The sequence below is a fragment of the Lygodium microphyllum genome, chromosome 2 (genome assembly GCF_053477565.2).
Source record: "Lygodium microphyllum isolate KBCC chromosome 2, Lygodium_microphyllum_v1.1.10, whole genome shotgun sequence".
NCBI classification, from domain to species: Eukaryota; Viridiplantae; Streptophyta; class Polypodiopsida; order Schizaeales; family Lygodiaceae; genus Lygodium; species Lygodium microphyllum.
In genome coordinates this window covers 151,280,665-151,294,874 of record NC_141136.1, presented here as the reverse complement: position 1 = coordinate 151,294,874, position 14,210 = coordinate 151,280,665, and the positions used below count along the sequence as shown (strand labels likewise).

Genomic DNA, 14,210 nt, shown 5'->3' with positions numbered 1-14,210 from the left:
ATCTCCATACTTTTTTACCCTTCTACTTCATTATCGACACCCTGGAGCAGTTGGGATAGCTTGCCTGTTTTGTGATGCGATAGATCTAACCATCTCTTTTCATTCTCCCCTCAGGGCACAGTTACTTAACATGCCGCAAACCATATCTCTTTTTTTCTACAACCAAAATAAAAAGCTTAATGTGGTTCCATCCATCTTTGTAGGTGGTAGCAAGCCATTGGGCAGCTGATGAGCACCCTTTATCCTATGCCTTGACCTCTCTGGGGTGATCGCTGAGGCTCCCTTGGTAAGATAACCATCGTCTTTGTAGCCTTGGTAGGCCATTGGGCAGCTGACGCACACCCTTTGTCCAATGCTCTGCTGCTTTTGGGTGGGATGCCGTGGGTTACGAATGGGCTTGAGCTTTTTTTTCAATCCTTTCTCAATTTCAATTTTGGGCATGAGAGGGGATGTTCAACAAAAAATGCTTACAAACTCATTAACTCTTAAAAAGAGCCCCAAATTATGTAAATTGCTAAAAGTTTCATTGAATGGTGTGTAGTCCTAGAGAGTTTCTATGTCCCATAAGCAAAACCCTATCTTGGGAGGATCCTTTTATATCTATAAATAGACAAGCTGCCCACCATTCAACCCATCCTTTTTTCCAAGTTACATCAGTCCAGATATCCTCTATCGCTGTTGCCACCCAGTTTTGAGCCTTTGGCCCTCACTCTTCTGCTGTCGAGCCATCATTGGCTGCAGCCACATCATCTACAACACTTGGTATCCATTCTACTATTGTTGGCATGCTAGTAGGAAGTCCTAGACATCTGTGTTTTGCTGCAAGCCTATCCGTACTGCCGAGTCAACATTCAACTATCAATCAATAGCCTGCATTTTGTTGTTTTGCAGGCCACCCTGCATCAGTACACACACACCTCCTTGAATTAATTGCTCGAGAAGGCCCTTCCCCCACTATTAAAGTGAATGCTGCCATTCAATGTGTGAATTGGTATTTTTCAAGTCACAATGCTGTCTATAGCTCTGCTGACCAGTTTTTAGCCTCCAACATGTGGTACACTGCTGTGTTCACCATATTTCAGCCTTAATTGCTGCGTTTTGGTGATCAGCCTGCTTCCCTTCCATATTCAGCACATTCTTTGCTCCGACTCATGGTTATAGTACTCAGGATCCATCTTTGGTGAACATCACACTCTGATTTCATTCATTGCTCTACCTTCAAGCATTCTATGCACTCTTTCCTTCATTTACAACATTGATTCATTCACTTTAGAGTTCTCTTCTTTCTCTATTTGTATTTGTGCTTTTGCGTTTTTGAGTTTCGCATTTTACATTTAGGGTTTTTGTGTTATTGTTTGAGTTATTGTGTTTTATTCGTGTTTGTACAGTCTATGTTTCCCTAGTGCAAGCCCTAGCTTATCTTCACATTTGCACATTTGATTAACACTTAATCAAATGCTAAGCAAAGCATCAAAATTTCACATCCTCGTGATGATGGATAGCCTCTAGAGATGTTAGGCACTAGCAAACACAGCTCAAGAGAGACTAGATCGGTGTTTAATGGAGCAACCAGGGGCAGAATCAAGAAAACACTAATTACATGATGATGTGGCTGTTGGGGCAACAAACTGGAACAATAAAACACAGATTTGGCTGACGTGGCAATGCAAGTACAACAAATGTAGGGTCTCTTGATGACCTTAGCAGTTAGCGACAGCAGGCAGAGGAGAAACGCAAGCTGAAATATGATCTGCAGCAGTAAATGCAGTTGTTCTGGTGATGATAGTAGGCTGGAAACAGTCGCCAATAGTAGTAGGGGGTTGGATAGTAAATAGATGATGATGGACAGCACTAGGACCAGCTTGAAATGAGACATCCTCCACAAACAGGGTGTGGACAACAAAGAGAAGGCACTTGCAAACTACAAAAACAAGATTGTTCTGAGTGGTGGGCTGCTTGTCTATTTATAAATGGATGGGTCCTCCCAAATCAAGGGTTTGGCTTATGGAACCTAGAGACTCTCTAGGATCACATTTCCTTTCAATAAATGGTTGGTAATTTTGAGTTTTGGGGCAGTAATTAAGAGTTAATTAAGTTTGGAATGCATTTGTAGCTCAACACTCCTATCAAGCCCAAAATTAGAGCTAGAAAGGGATAGTCAAGATAGCTCAAATCCAATTTTTTATTTACCTCAAGGCATCCCACCCCAAACTAGTCAGGGCATTAGGCAAATGATACTTGTCGGTTGCCCAATGACCTACCAAGACTAGAAAGACGATAGTTATCTTACGAAAGGAGCCCAAGTGATCACCCCAGAGAGGCCAAGGTATCAGACAAAGGATGCTCATCAGTTGCCCATCGGCCTACCAAGAGTTACCAAGGTGGATGGAACCTCTTTTTTTTTTTTTTTTTTTTTTTTTTTTTTGAGTATCTTGAATGATAGTTTTCATCCTATTGAGTAATCTTGCTCTTAGGGGAGAATAAAAAGGAATGGTTAGGTCGAGTACATCATAAAAGGGACAAGCTAAGCCCAACTACCCATGGATGTTAATAAAGAAGAAAGCTATGGGGGATATGGGGTAAGAAAAGCAAGGGAGACTACCCTTGGAGACTGTCATGGAAGCTGTTGCGAATATGGTGGATCCAAAGCTAAACATTTTCTAATAAAAAAGGAATAATATACACAAATATATGTTTACAAGAAAAGAACGTCAATGCATGGGGTAATGCAAAGGGCAATGCAAATCATCATGCTCATATAAAATGCTATGCAACGATGCTACTTGGATACTTTCCTTGTAAGGGAATTGTTCACTTGCCCAAGCACCCTTTTACAATCATGATCATACGGATAATGATATAAAGTACAATAATGATGATATCTCTGAAGTAATCAAAATCTTGTAAACACCAAGAGTAGAAGACCACCCCCTCTCACCATTGGATATTGAAAGGAAATGAAAGCATATCTCCTCTCTCCCCAAGATACTAATGTCGATAGTGAAAACGAGAAGCACCCAAGAAATAAGAGTGAATTGCATGTCCAACTAAAAACCTGTGTAATGAATGGTCTCCAAACGTGCCTCAAGAAAGGCAAGAACTTGGCCTCGGGAGGAAAAGACTCCTTGCTGGTCTAGAGAGTAAAGGCCCATCAAGGAAGAGTAACCAAGGTAAAGAGTATTAAACGATCCAAGTCTCTGCTCTGATCAACCTGTAAGTCTTGTAAAGGTTACTGCCAACCTACAAAAGACAAGCTAGGAGCAAAAATACTACATAAGACCATAAAACATAAAGCATGCATATCTCAACTTCAATGAAAAGTGGTTGTGAGTGCAATGTGTTGGGTTTTGAGATGTCCCACTGCCAAAAGATAGGGACACTAAAGTTGTAGGAAAGTAGCAAGAATGTGTAGCGGAATAGTGAAGCTAGACTAGAGCGTGCCTTGCAAGAATCGATAGATATGCAGGGGGGAGACGTAATAGGTCTATGGTCAGCGTAACCATCATTTGAACCAGTAGAAGACACCACGATTCACTGGATGATCGGAGGAGAATCTTGAGGGAAAGTGGGCTCAATTGGGTCTAGTTGCACACTCAATGTTGAGGGCAACTCAAAAAGAGCTAGTGACTCATCAAGTTTATCCTCAAGGGAGATGAGGAGTGCTCGAGGACCAAAGTCCAGAGTAGTGGCTTGGGATCACTAATTAGATGACCCCTCTGGTGAAGTGGGAGCAAATGATTTTTCCGCCATTTGACTAGCCGATCTACCCTGTTGAGGTGGATGACCCTCTCTCGGCTATGGAGGTGGGGTCGAAGTGCCCTCACCTAATGTGCTTGAATTCCTAGGTGGGAAAGAGGATCTAGTGTCACGAAGTGGTGATACTTTTTGCAGTTGCTTTCCTTATTTACTTGTATAAATATTTTATTTTTCTTTTCTTTATTTGCTGTTGCTTGGATTAAGTCGGGATCTTTGCATGGCGAGAAGAGGCAGTCATTGGGACAAATTGGACTAATGGTTTGTCTGGTCCTTAGGACTGGTTCCATATTGAATGGGCACTAAATAATAGAATGCCAATGGTTTGGGACTGTGTGCTTACCCACTGGAGATGGTGTAGGACAATGAGCCTGGCCAAGACAAAAGATGCACATGTGAGAATGCTCACGGAATAAAAGTCGCCGTAACTAAGCCACATTACACTTTTTGATGTGGTTGCAATGATAAAAAATTTCTTAGAACAACTTGAGGAATGCAAGGGTCACCACCCCTAAAATTTAGGGAGTTATTATTTTTAGACCCCAGAATCTGTTCGCGTCATTATCTTCGTTTTTGCACAAGGATTAATTATTTGGTTTGTGCCGAGATCAAATATTGCACTAATCATGGAGAATTTTAGACCGGAAGGTTTAAATGGGAAAATTGTTACATGTATGCCATGTGGCACAAATTTCCGAGAGAGAGAGAGAGAGAGAGAGAGAGAGAGAGAGAGAGAGAGAGAGAGATGAAATGAAATGATATATTAATGTCTACAAAAGGCCAAAATAACCTATGAGACCATGAGTTACAATCATGTGTATGATGGTACAACTATCTGGGCAAAATATGTATGTAGCACAAAGCAAAATAAGAAAGGAAACTAACTATAGTTGTGTGTAAAACATAGAGCTCTATCTAGTAACACGGAGCTCCAAATGGTACAGTCTCATGTGGGTATGGAGGACCTAGCTCTAGCCCGAGAAATAATCCCCTGTATCCACCTATGAAGGTGTCATCGGTGTCTGTGCTGAGGCCTAGGACGTCTGGATCGGCTAAGCTGAACGGCTCGATCAATCAATACTTCTTGTTTGTGTGTGGACTGTGGCTGTAACTGTATTGAAGTCTTCTGAGTCTTCTTTGCAAAGAAATCTGTGAGCTGCCTCTGTGAAGGGCCTCGATGTCCTGGGGCAGCTGTACTCCTAAGGCGCATGTCACGAAGCCGTCGTATCTCAAGAAGATAGAGGCCAAGGCATCCTTTTTCGGTAAAATCCATGACTCTGGATAGTGGTCCAAATCTGTCTCTAAAGAGACAGTGGAAACGACCACGGACCTCATAATACGCTGGGCAATGACAAATATAATGCTCCTCTGTCTCTGGCTCTAATTGGCATATCTGGCATATGCGCTTCTCTGGTGGGATGGATCTATATCTACTAGTCTCAATCTCTAGCTGATGTGAGGAGGTGCGCAACTGGCCAATAGTACATCCGATCCCATGGGAAAGGTGGGTGTCCATGTATCTCTGGCAAACAATAAATCCATCATCTGTAGTATGAAGGAAATGCACACGGTAGAAAGCCATCTTTGTCCCTAGCTCCTGCCCTGGCATCAACCATGTCCGCTTGATATCCAACTGGGTAAGATCCATCCTGATGATCTTGCAGATCTCTAACCTGCTCAAATCAAGAGATGGTGCATCAAGGGAGTACTGGAAGGGGGGTAACTTGTCCATACTAAAGCCATGCAAGCTCAAACCAGAATGACATCTGTGCATACCAACATGAAGTATCACTCTCTCTGGCAAGCTGCCTGGAGGACTCCAGGGCCAACCGTGCATATTTGTGTCTGTGTGAGTCGCATAGGCTATGTATGTATGCAACCGATCGGGTGAGGGCCTCTACCACAATCAGTGTAGCTGCTAGCTCGGCTTGGATGATCTCATGTGGCACTGAGGCCTTACGTCTGATCATCTTGGATATCATGGACACTAGGGATTTCTCCATCGACCTCCATTCGTCATAAGTGCGTCCTGATCTGCTACGGTGGTCAAGACTAGGCCCCCATATCTGTACTCCATAAAGTATTGTGGATGTGACCAGTGTATCGAAGAGCCATAGCTTGGTACGGGATTCTTGGAATTGCACTTATGAGCACATCCTCTCCAAACTACCTAGTGCTGTGTATCTGCGAGTCAATCTAGTGTTTGCTGCCTCTCGCATAGAAAAGATGGGCCCTGTGAATAAGACTCCTAGGTATGTATAAGAATCCACATACTCCAGCTCCTCAGATCCATATGTGAATTTAGGTGGTAATCTCTTGACCCACTGTGGTATAGTATTAAATACCATCACCTTGGTTTTACCAAGGTTCACTGAAAGCCCACTATCCAAAGTATAGGAGTGTAGTGCATCCAAGTGTCTCTGTAGACCCTCTGGAGAGTCAGCTATCAATACAATGTCATCTGCATACAGAAGGAGAGGTATCCAAGTGCCAGCTAGTGGAGCTCTTCTATCTCCTTCCTGTGAAACATAGTCAGCAATCTTATCAATGTACATGCCAAATAATGTCAGAGAGAGGGGGCATCCCTGCTTCACCCCAATGGTGGAGTAAATAGGTGCCGAAAGGCCCTCAGGTGTCCGGACTCTGCCCACAACTCTCTCATACAATGCCAAAATACCCCAACTGAGCTCTTTCGGTACTCCCATGGTATGCAATCTATTTATCAGCCTGTCTCTCGGTAGTGTGTCAAAGGCTTTGCGGAAGTCCACAAAGCAACAGTAGGTCCGTCGACCATGGGCCCTTCCCTCCTCAATGATCGCTCTGAGTGTGAGGATGTGATCCAATGTGGAGAAGCCTCTTCTAAAGCCAGCCTGTCCCTAGGCTCTAAGACCCCACATCTCTGTCCACATGCTTAACTCATGCTCAAAGATGGAAGCATATGACTTAGCCAATGTATGCCCAACCATGATAGTCCAATAGTTACTGGGTAGAGTAGGGTCCCCTGACTTGAGGATAGGCACAATAGTGTTCGTGCTCCAGCTTTCCGGTAGGCCTTCACACATGGCTCTGTTAAACATGTAAGCTAGGAATCCTGCCACCAAATCTCTAGCATGGATCAAGTGCTCGGCTACTAATCCATAATCCATCATGATAGAGAGAGCATTTAAAAAAAAAAAACATAATAGGCATGAGGGGCAGATCGGAGAATGAAGTTTTGAGGAGCTGAGGGCAGATTGCTACAAGTACATCAGCTATGGAGAGTACTTATTCGTCTCTGTCTCATGTACAAAGGTAGAGCTTGCTCCCTCTGGTCAACTCTCTCTCTATTCTCAGAGGAAATGCTCTAAATGATGGGCTGATTCCATCAAAGGTACAATTCTATGTTTTCTTTGCACTTCTGCTGAGGCAAGAGCCTCACTGTCCAGGTTTAGGAGCAGCTATTGGCTTCTCCAATGCAGGAACTAAAGAAAGCGATGGCCATGCCACACAAGAACAAGGTTTTTCAGCTCTGATTTAGTGTTGTTTGTGGGACTATTTTACTACTGGAATGATGCCAGGGTAAAAGGGATGTTGTTCTGGATATGCTGGACAATAAGAACAGTAAATACAGAGTTTTGCAAACTGGAATTCTGCACATGAAACATTGAGTTATGGTCACAAAAAATGCTTTCCTAAAAGGAATGTTGTTCTGGATATGCTGGACAGTAAGAACAGTAAATACAGAGTTCTGCAGATTGCAATTCTGCACATGAATCATTGAGTAATGGTCATAGAAAATGTTTTCCTAAAAGGGATGTTGTTTTGGTCATGTTGTACTGTCCTTATGCAGCTGGGATTTACTCAGAAAAGATGAAAACCAATTGTTCACAAGTTATGTATTTTGGAACATTTCATTTTTGTTTTTTTCCATCTTTTAATTGATAAAGAAATACCAAGAGGGGCGCCGGTCTTCAGGGCCAATGTGGTGTTGAGCGAGGGAGTGAGGTCTTTGTTTGTGTGTGTGTGAAAAGACCAGGTATTAATTGAAGGAACTACCACTTTATGTGAGTCATAGACCCGTTTCATCTAGACTTGGGCTAACTGCTCTTGGCCTTTGAGCGACATTCATCATCAAAATGTTGAACCTTTTGGCAATGCTAATAGTACTTATTCTTTTTGGGGACATTTTGCCAAACCAATTTCAATCCTAGAGGGGAGTTACTTTGCTCCTCACTACCTGACTCTGTACCATACAAATGGTGTTGCCATTTTTTTCAATGCATGAAAATGTGCATACAACCCCCTCTCATAAACAAAATAATTCTATTATGCAAAGTCAAATTTCTTGCTTTCAAAAGCTATTTGTTGACACTCTTGTAAGTTGTAACAATGCTACAACTATTGTAGTTTCAACCACAAAAGGTTGTGTTCGACTCCACTATATTTAAAACCGGAGTTGTAGGAGCTACCTTATGCTTTTCAAAACTTTCTCTTTGGTATGTTTCCCATTTAAAGTCTTTCCCTATCACTTCAAGCTGATCCATCATGGAAATAGCTATCTTGGCATAATCCCAAGTCAATCTATGATCAAATCTAGATAAACCCCAGAAGATCTACAGCTCTTCTAGGTTCCTCGGAGGTGTCTACTCCATACCGGCCCTAACTTTTTTTTCGGATCTATCTTGATTCCCTCTTTCAAGATAATGTGCTTAATATTTGATCTCTACATCAAAGAATTCACACTCAGATTCTTTTGCAAAAAGGGAATGGGCTCCTAAGAATTGGAACACTTTACACAAATGCTATAAATATTCTTCCTTTGTTTTACTATAGATTAGGACTTCAAGAAAGGCTACAACACAATGACCTAGATGAAGCCTAAGACACTATTCATGAGCTTCATGAATTGCAGATCAGATTGCCACACAGCTGATCGGGGAGCTCCTACTGCTGTTTGCACCACCAGACAGCCTCCATTGATAGTGGACTGCTTTATGTTGCTGTTCTCAGCTCTTCCTCAGCCTTGTGACATTCACTGTGACGTTGGCTGTTCGGTGCACTTGGGATCTGTTCTACCTGCATTCCTTTTCTGTTGCCATGCTCCAGCCTGTCAACCATCTGCTTAGCTGCGGGCCTTTGCAGATCAGCCTGTAGAACAGCTCTTCCTCAGCCTTGTGACATTCACTGTGACGCTGGCGGTTCGGTGCACTTGGGATCTGTTCTACCTGCATTCCTTTTCTGTTGCCATGCTCCAGCCTGTCAACCATCTGCTTAGCTGCGGGCCTTTGCAGATCAGCCTGCCACCTAGCTGGTTGGAGAGCTCCTCCTCCTGTTTGCATAGCCTGGACAACCTCCGTCAATGGTGGATTGCTGTGTTTTTCTGTTCTCAACTCTTCCTCAGCCTCGCAACATTCGTCGACAATGGTGGTTTGATGCACATGTGATCCATCCTTGGAGGCGACACTCTTTGACACTCTGTCAGCCCACTCTGACGACAAATTATGGCTATTGGACAGCCTCCCTCCTTGAGCCTAGACCTGAATCTCTTCCTCACTCTTTTGTAATGTCTTCAGCATACAACATTCATTCATTCTCTTCTTCTTCCTTCATTTGTATTCTTGTCTGAATATACTACGTGTTAGTCGTGTTCGTACCTTCTCTGTATTTTCTCTGCAAACCCTAGTGTATCCTCACTCTTGGTCACACGTGTCACTTACGTGGGCTATTACTTGTGCCCCCTGTGAACCCCGGACATGTATATTCTATAATACATACATGGTTATGACTACTTAAGGTGTTCCCTATAATTGTCACATTAATTAATTAACACATTAATCTATGTGACAATTTTGTTTTGAGTTGTTCTAGAATCTGCCTCTCAAAGAGGTTAAAAAAGCTAGACTTGATTTGCATTTCACACCCATGGGAGAAATTGGCCCCTTCCTTTACAAGCTGTTTTTCATCTCTTTTATTTGCAGAAAACACGTCGTGTTAAGTGGCTGGTCCCAAAGCCTTCAGTTTGGAAACATTCTGGTAATACCTGTAAGGTTATGTTCAGAGCCTGTTTCTCTGGAGTCTGGAAATGTCTGTTTACATGTTTGAAGGCTAGGAAATGGCTGGGCTAAAGGTCGAAATGGTTTGAGCAAGCCAGGTCGATATTATTTGCTCTTTTCATATGTAAGATTGATATGAGACCTCGTTTACTCTGCTCATTATATTAACTGTTACTTGACTTGTGCCAAGCACCTTTGAGTGCTTCATGATGTGCATCTTGTCTGTGACTCCATAGATGTGATATTTTTTCATTGTATAAAATACTTCATATCGTACGTATGTCTGAAAGCTTACTTTTGCTGATTTATCTAATTGTACATCCTGCTACGTAACCTTGGTTCTCTCTGGCTTGCTTGCTCAGGTCATTACTTTGTATGCAGATTACTCCTGGATTAGTTTTGGCGAATTCACCCAAAAAGGGCAATTTCCTCTTGGTGATTGGATCTCCATTTGGGGCATTATCTCCGTTGCATTTCTTTAATAGGTTTGCAGCTGCTTTGCTCGATGTTCAGTTTAAAGCCAAGTGCAAATGTTACATTGCTAACACTTCTGCTTGCTTGTCAGCTTAGTAGTGGGCATAGTTGCTAACTGTTGGCCACCCACGTCTCCTCAAGCTTCTCTTTTAATGGCTGATCTGAGATGCCTTCCTGGTAAGTTTTTACATCCTTTGTGTTGATGGTTTTTTGTAGTTAGTGAGTAGTCTGCAGAAGATTACTGATGTAATGCAGGGATGGAGGGTGCACCTGTGTTTAATGGCGATGGTGCATTTGTTGGGATCCTTGCCAGACCCTTGCGCCAGCGTGGTGGTGGTGCTGAGGTGCAGGTATTGAGACAGACTTCCACAGGCTGATAATCAGAGATACACATTTTCTTTATCTGCTATGTTTTGGTACTTACTTTGATTCATCATGGATGGTGACTAGAAAGCTGCCAGTAGCCAGTATTTGGTTTGTAGGCTTTATTTTTAAACTGTCATCTTCTTTAGGCATTTACCTAGCAGAGCACATGCAACTTGTGCCGTACGTGTAACTGGTAACAGGCATGTTGCACATGCATGCATGGCATCAACCATTATGTCCAGACAGAGGATGTATTCTTGATTCTTGAACTGACTTTTACCTTGTCAATTTTGCAGTTGGTAATAACTTGGAATGCTATTGTACCAGCTCTCCAAGAGATTGGAATTGACCTTGAGGCAGAGCCTGTTAAAAAGTTGCCTGCAGTACATACCAGAGGATTTATTGAAGCCACACACAGGCCAAATGTGGATCATCCAGATCGAATTGATGGTGTACAACAGTCAAATTTCTCACCAAACATTACTGAGGCTCTTGGATCTGTTGTTTTGGTCACTGTGGGTGATGGAGCCTGGGCTTCTGGAGTCATTGTAAATAAAAGGGGTTTGATACTCACAAATGCACATCTTTTAGAGCCTTGGCGCTTCGGGAAAGCCCAGCTCTCACAGGCACAAGGTGAAAGGGAACTTTCAGCTGTAGCGAATGGTACTCAAACTGGAGGCCAGATTAGGAATTCTACACTGGTCTCAAGTGCACATGAGATTGATGGCCTAAAAGTTTTCAACAATCTTGTAGATCCGATAGACTTACCTTTCCCTGTTAGGGAGCTAGAGTTGCACAGGGCTGTCAAAGTAGATGGCATTATAACTGGTGTAGCTAGTAATGAGGCCGTTGTGCAACCGTCATTGGAAATCAACTACAGAAGCTACAGGAAGATAAGGGTAAGATTGGAACATCCATTGCCACGTTCTTGGTATAATGCAAGGGTGGTTTATATCTCCCGAGGACCGCTAGACATCGCATTATTGCAGCTGGACTCTGTGCCATTAGGTTTACAACCAATAAAGCCAGAAGAAGAGTGTCCTTCACCAGGTTCAACAGCTGTGGTAATTGGGCATGGCTTGTTTGGTCCTCGTTCAGGTAATGATGCATTTCTGGCAGTCAAAAATGCTTCCCATGTAAGTTCATTTGTCTTTGTTTGTTTAATTTTGGGAAGATGGGCAGAGTTGTGCCCTTCTCTCAGTGCAGGTGTGGTTTCCAGGGTCGTGAAGGCAGGTGTCACATGCCAAGGTGGACATTCAGAATCAGAAGAACTACCAGCTATGCTGGAGACAACAGCTGCTGTTCATCCTGGTGGAAGTGGTGGAGCTGTGGTAAATGAACAAGGTCTCTTGATAGGTCTCGTGACAAGGTTTGAAATCTATCTTACTTTGATCAGTTTGAATGGACTGTCAACTTGAAAGGGGTGCTTTAAAAGTCCCATGTTTTCAAATCATGACACTCTAGTGCTAAGCTATCCCCTTAATACAAACCAAGAATACATCACAATCAATGTTGGTAAAATGATGTGTTGTACTTCCGCAGGGCTTAGGGTTGTGTTTCTGCAACATTATCTGATATTTGGTTGAGTATGTTTGTTCATTGCTGCATTAGCATGTGAGAGTGGAAATAAAGTTGCTCGCAGTAATTTGGATTTGTCCATTCCATCCTCTCAGCATATACAATAGTATTGATATGGGTTTGCCGTGCTGTATCCTACTGGAAATTTTTGACATGGGACCATCATAAACATTAAGGAATCAACCCCTTAATCTGACTTCTATTCTAGTAGATGGAGTACACAGATCAAATCTGGCAAACAACTAATGTTGACCAGTCCATGGTTCCACCATTAGACAACTCAATTTACAAATATGGATAGGTCCGTGTATCAAGCTACAGGCAGTTTGACTTACATCTGCAATTGCACCACACCATAGAACAGAAAAAAAGTCTTACCACTATTCCAATGTTTTGCTGCAGAACGACAGTCCATTATTTTCCCCAGTGCAAGGATTTAGGTTTGATAAATTATGATGAGTGCAGGAAGGGTGAAAGCTTGAGGAATCTGTCTCATTTCTACCACTTATCCCTCTAGTTGGCACATCTATGTACAAGACTCTATATATCCCTTGCCTGTTGCATATATTAACACTTTTTGAAGTTGGAATGCGAAAGTCAGGACCCAAACCTCAAGTATGAATATACCAAAGACAATTAAGTTGAGCACATCCTTGTATACCTGCCTGCTTACCTATGAAGGCTTGTATTCAAAACCCAAGTATGAAAATACCAATGATAATTAAGTTGAGAACATCCTTGTATACCTGCCTGCTTACCTGTGAAGGGTTGTGTCCTTGACAGTCGGCATTGGTAGACACCACCAATCATCAAATATGTTTGACTTGGTTGATACAAGGTATGATGCAGGGCAAGGTTGGAAAGGGGGGCAGAACTAGGAAGGGAAACTGGGAGATTTTTGTTGGGAAGGAGTGGAATGAATGGTTTCGAGGTGAGTGGGAGGGGCTAGTATTTCAATAGTTTTCTGAAGTATCACTTTTTAGTGTCATCAAGCAAGAAGAGGTGTTCTAAAGTTTCATGTTTCAATCTGAACATTTCTTGTTTTATTGGTTATTGGATCTGAACACAAAGCAATGCAAGGCACAGTGGTGGAACGGTTATTCCTCATCTTAACTTCAGCATACCTTATGCAGCCCTAAAGCCAATCTTTCTCTATGCTGCTGGAGGTTTGTGTCATCAGCAAAGCTACACACGAAATCAAAATTTACTCAGCATTAAGGTCCTAATGTTATGGTGCTTTGTGTGTGTAGACATGAACGATTCTTCCTTGCTTGCTGCACTCGGTAAACCAAATGAACAACTTGCAGCAGTGTGGGCCCTGGTTCCTCCTACACCTCCAAGGCCAGCCAAAGTCATGCCCTTTCTCCCCAAAGTTGATAGTACTGATAATCAGAAGACAGCACTGAAAGGATCACGGTTTGCTAAATTCCTCTCCGAGAAGAATGTGGATTTACCAAATCAATCACCTTCCATGCAGGCAAAAGACGATCAAGTGTCAAGAAAGTGGTTGGTTGAAAGCATACCTTCCAAGGATTTTATACCTGGTCAAGTTCTGCATAGCCGGCTGTAATCAGAGCGCGCCTATGGAACTCTAGTGTAAAGATCTCATCAATGATTGTTTTCTTAATTTATTGATTATTCGACAAGGTATCTGGTTGTGCAAAAGTGCTATCAGGCATCAAAACAGGAATTCAATTGCACTATATCGCCCAAGGCATTATAAATGGGCACTGCCCTTTGGGACTATAGCTGTTACTGACCAATAAAGAGGACAATCTTGAGTTCATGAAGGTACATGTACATGTATAATCCATCTTTTTGTCCATTTTTTGCTTTGCTTGTCAGACAGTTCTATCTTTGAATTCTGTAATTTCTATAAATTTTGCAATCGGTGTGCAAAGATTCATTTTGAGCATTTTGTTATTCATTCAATTTGTTCATGCAGCTAATGTGCAAAATGAGGGTGCCAGTTTCAAAACATTACTAGCAAGAGTAGTTGTTTGATGA

At 42.4% G+C, this 14,210-nt stretch overlaps 1 protein-coding gene and 1 pseudogene across 7 annotated transcripts in view; one reads left to right on the top strand and one right to left on the bottom strand.

Moving 5' to 3' along the window:
• Positions 1–14,115, top strand: part of DEG15 (protease-like protein) — a 61,879-nt gene extending 47,764 nt beyond the window's left edge. For 4 of the 7 annotated variants that reach the window (XM_087699635.1, XM_087699627.1, XM_087699630.1 and 1 more), the window contains 9 exons: positions 9,711–9,765; positions 9,842–9,909; positions 10,167–10,270; positions 10,351–10,436; positions 10,515–10,609; positions 10,922–11,723; positions 11,808–11,994; positions 13,275–13,369; positions 13,454–14,115. In XM_087699635.1, the coding sequence (XP_087555761.1) occupies positions 9,711–9,765; positions 9,842–9,909; positions 10,167–10,270; positions 10,351–10,436; positions 10,515–10,609; positions 10,922–11,723; positions 11,808–11,994; positions 13,275–13,369; positions 13,454–13,773 (1,812 nt within the window). In that variant the 3' untranslated portion in view covers positions 13,774–14,115. Of the gene's footprint in view, positions 1–9,710; positions 9,780–9,841; positions 9,910–10,166; positions 10,271–10,350; positions 10,437–10,514; positions 10,610–10,921; positions 11,724–11,807; positions 11,995–13,052; positions 13,135–13,274; positions 13,370–13,453 lie in introns of all 7 variants that reach the window. The other 3 variants (XR_015694845.1, XM_087699633.1, XM_087699639.1) reach the window with 3 other exon arrangements.
• LOC148040467 (uncharacterized) lies at positions 4,700–6,513 on the bottom strand (annotated as a pseudogene).
• Positions 14,116–14,210: the final 95 nt, after the last annotated feature.